Source organism: Cyprinodon variegatus, unplaced genomic scaffold (assembly GCF_000732505.1).
Source record: "Cyprinodon variegatus isolate N-32 unplaced genomic scaffold, C_variegatus-1.0 Scaffold1143, whole genome shotgun sequence".
NCBI classification, from domain to species: Eukaryota; Metazoa; Chordata; class Actinopteri; order Cyprinodontiformes; family Cyprinodontidae; genus Cyprinodon; species Cyprinodon variegatus.
In genome coordinates this window covers 112,127-115,196 of record NW_015151596.1, presented here as the reverse complement: position 1 = coordinate 115,196, position 3,070 = coordinate 112,127, and the positions used below count along the sequence as shown (strand labels likewise).

The window sequence follows — 3,070 nt, the reverse complement described above, 5'->3', positions numbered from 1 at the left end:
AGATTAAATCTCTTCTTTCATTTTAGAATCTCTTCATGGGGCCTAAATGTTTGACTCCATCAAACATAAATTAGATTCTATCCAAAGAGTGTTTTTGGTGCAAAGGGATCTTTCCTGAAGTGATGCTCGCCTTGTGTCCTGCTGGGTTCTAGTATGGAAATGATCTGCATCATAAATCAGTTTAGTGCCGTGGAACGTGGGAGCAGACCATCAGGGAGCAGACCTCACTCTCGATTTTTAAATGCATGCAGGCTGCACAGTCTGTGAGCAGCTGCACTAATGCTGCATAGGGCCCGTCGTTAACGTGGTCTCTAATCAGGTTAAGTTATTACAGCCTCCACTGGGGAGAGAAATAGGTCAGGAGGAGCTAAACGCAGCAAAGAGAGGGAGATAAAGTGTGAGGGATGGAGCTCGCTCTGCTTCAGTGCATCAGGAGCTGCACATGGTGCCGGACCTCTCATCATTATGTAAGACCTATTCTCCATAACCCAGGATTATCATCACTTTCTCTGCTTTACGTCGACTTGGATTCATATTGGAATCAGATCTTTTCATTTTTGAGAACCAACCTGAAACTTTTTTGCTTTAAACACGCAGTGATTTTCCTGATCCAGCTGCAGATAAAGGTCTGTTTGGAGCTGAGGATCGGCTCCAGTGTGTTTCTGTGGATGGACAGATGAGGACTAGATGAAAGAGGACGAGCCACTTTCATTCAGTGCTGCTCCTCTCTTTCTCTGATGGCTGGTGGAGCGTGAAGGCACGAGCCCTCTGGACTCTGGGCATCCGCTTTCCTCTGTATGTTTGTCATTACATCCCAGTGGGGGGTTGGGTGTTAAGGAGCTGCTCTATGGTTGCAGGATTCAGAAAGGATTCAGTGTGGAAGTGCAGTCGATGAAAAGAGGAAATGGGACATTAGGACAAGCTGCAACAAAAGAGCTGTGGGATTCCTCTGGCAGTTCCAGTTCCCCTGGCTCTGGGACCAAACCATCTTCCATCTGTGCGTTGGAGAGTAGCCACCAAGGTCTCTCTGGCCTAATCAGGATTTGCTGTGCTTTTCACCTGCTGGCCTCGTCGCTCTCTCCATCCCTTCATCCCTCCTCCTGCTCCATCTGCCTGCTGCGGCGGCAACATTGGGGTCACGACCTGGAACTCTGAGCGAATGAGGCAGTTACCGCAGGAGACAGAGGAACCATCTGACAGTGAAGGATCAGTGCGGGTAGCAGAATGGACAGGCGTGGCGGGTCAGTAAGCCGGTGGGGACGGATTTAAAGGTTCCTGATGGCTCCTCTTTGGAAGACGATGCTGTCGAGAAGCAGCCCGCTGTACAGAGATGCTCTGTTCTCCTTCTCCCTGTGGGAATGGAAAGCTCAGGAGAGGGAGCTGCTGCTGCTGAAGAAACACACCGACCAGGAGAGGAGGGCCATGCTGACCCAGCTCGACAAGTAAGGCCGATCCAGACCCAGAAGGCTCCATCCTTCTGATTTTTTACTGTCAGGGAATCCACACCTGCTTAAAGACCAGGGGTCAAAAAACTGACCTCAGGATCAGCAAACCGCAATAAGGCACAACATTAGGACCTCTGGAAGCTCAATAACACATCTATTCTTATCATTTTGGTTCCTTTTTTTGGGGGGGGCGGGCATTAAGCAGAGAGTGGGTAATTGATTTGTTAGAGAACAGGTGTAATGATTTACAAATCATGATGGTTGGAGAACCAGGACCAAACGGAACATTCTTCTGGACAGTTACTGTACAGCAATAGATTACAGGAAAGTTCTATCATAAACAGATTAAATCAGAGCAATTCAAATTTAAATTAACATAGCTATCAACTTTTGGTAAAAAAAATAAATATAAATATATATAATACAGTAGGTACACATTTTCTAAGGTATCCCAGCTGAGTGCAACCGGTCACTGCATTGTAATATCAGACCAGAGCGTCAAGCACAAATTGAACTCCATGTGGTTCTGCAGATGAACCAGTGGTTCTGGTGAAGAGGTGTCCCAATAAAGAGCAACAAACTGCTAGCCGACCTTTTTATTTCATCCATTTATTTTCTTCCACTTCTCCAGCTCCTACTTAGGTCCAAACGTTCCTCTTCCTTCATGCTCCACCTCTTTCTGGGTGAAATTACTGCTTGTCCTACTAGGATCTGTTCTTTAACCTCCAAAGAGAGGCATCCTGGATGCATCCTGATCAAGTTCCAGAACCATCCCAACTCCTTTCCACGAGGAGGAGGAGCAGCTGTGGTCTGAAACCTCCCATTGAATGGAACCGACCCGTTTACAGACGATTAACTGTTGTTCCCAGGTGGTTCAGTTTGACCAGAGGATCATTTTTCTGCTCAGTTCCTTTTTGAGGCAGACCGACAAAAAGGAACCAAGCCGTAGCCAGAGGAGCCTTAGCTGCTCCAGCTGATCAGTCCATCCTCTATGCTGTTTCAGGCTGGAGCTGACTGCTTGAAGGCGCCAATAGAACCACATCATCTGCAAATAAACAAAAACTAAAAGTTCTCAGACCAGACCTCATCCAGGGGCCTCATGACTGAGTCCAACCTTCACTGGGAAGCAGTTGGACTTTATGACAACAACCTGGATAGGGTTGGGACTTGATAGAGAACGATTCCGATTCCCTTATCGATTCTCGTCACAGTCATCTAAATGTAATGGAGAAGGCATCCGTTTAATGAAAAAGCATTACTGTACAATTTCGGGAAATAAACTCTTCTCCCCCTGATTTAAATAAACGAGCCTCACCTTTCTCTCACTCCCTGAACTGCGGACCAACTTCATAGCATGTTTCGTTACATCCATTGCAAAATCCAGCTACCAGTATTTCTAATTAAACATGCAAGCAATGAAGGGCTGGATTAAAGGAATAGTACACCCAAAACATGATTAGCCTTCATAGTACTTTTTTGATATCTCAAATGCATCTGGAGATCTGGGAGGCTTCTTGCTGTCTGCTGACATTCAAATAATGGAGGTTTATGGTGCCCGAGACAGAAAGGTCCACAAAAGTCCACAAAAACGTGTCAATATTCCTCCATACTGCTCGTCCAATGTA

The 3,070-nt window shown here is 46.3% G+C and overlaps 1 protein-coding gene across 1 annotated transcript in view; it reads left to right on the top strand.

The window, feature by feature from the left end:
- Positions 1 to 3,070, top strand: part of LOC107101732 (myomegalin-like) — a 35,553-nt gene that overhangs the window by 17,286 nt on the left and 15,197 nt on the right. Inside the window, exon 20 of the mRNA XM_015400750.1 lies at positions 403 to 424. Within this exon, the coding sequence (XP_015256236.1) occupies positions 403 to 424 (22 nt within the window). The remainder of the gene's footprint in view (positions 1 to 402; positions 425 to 3,070) is intronic.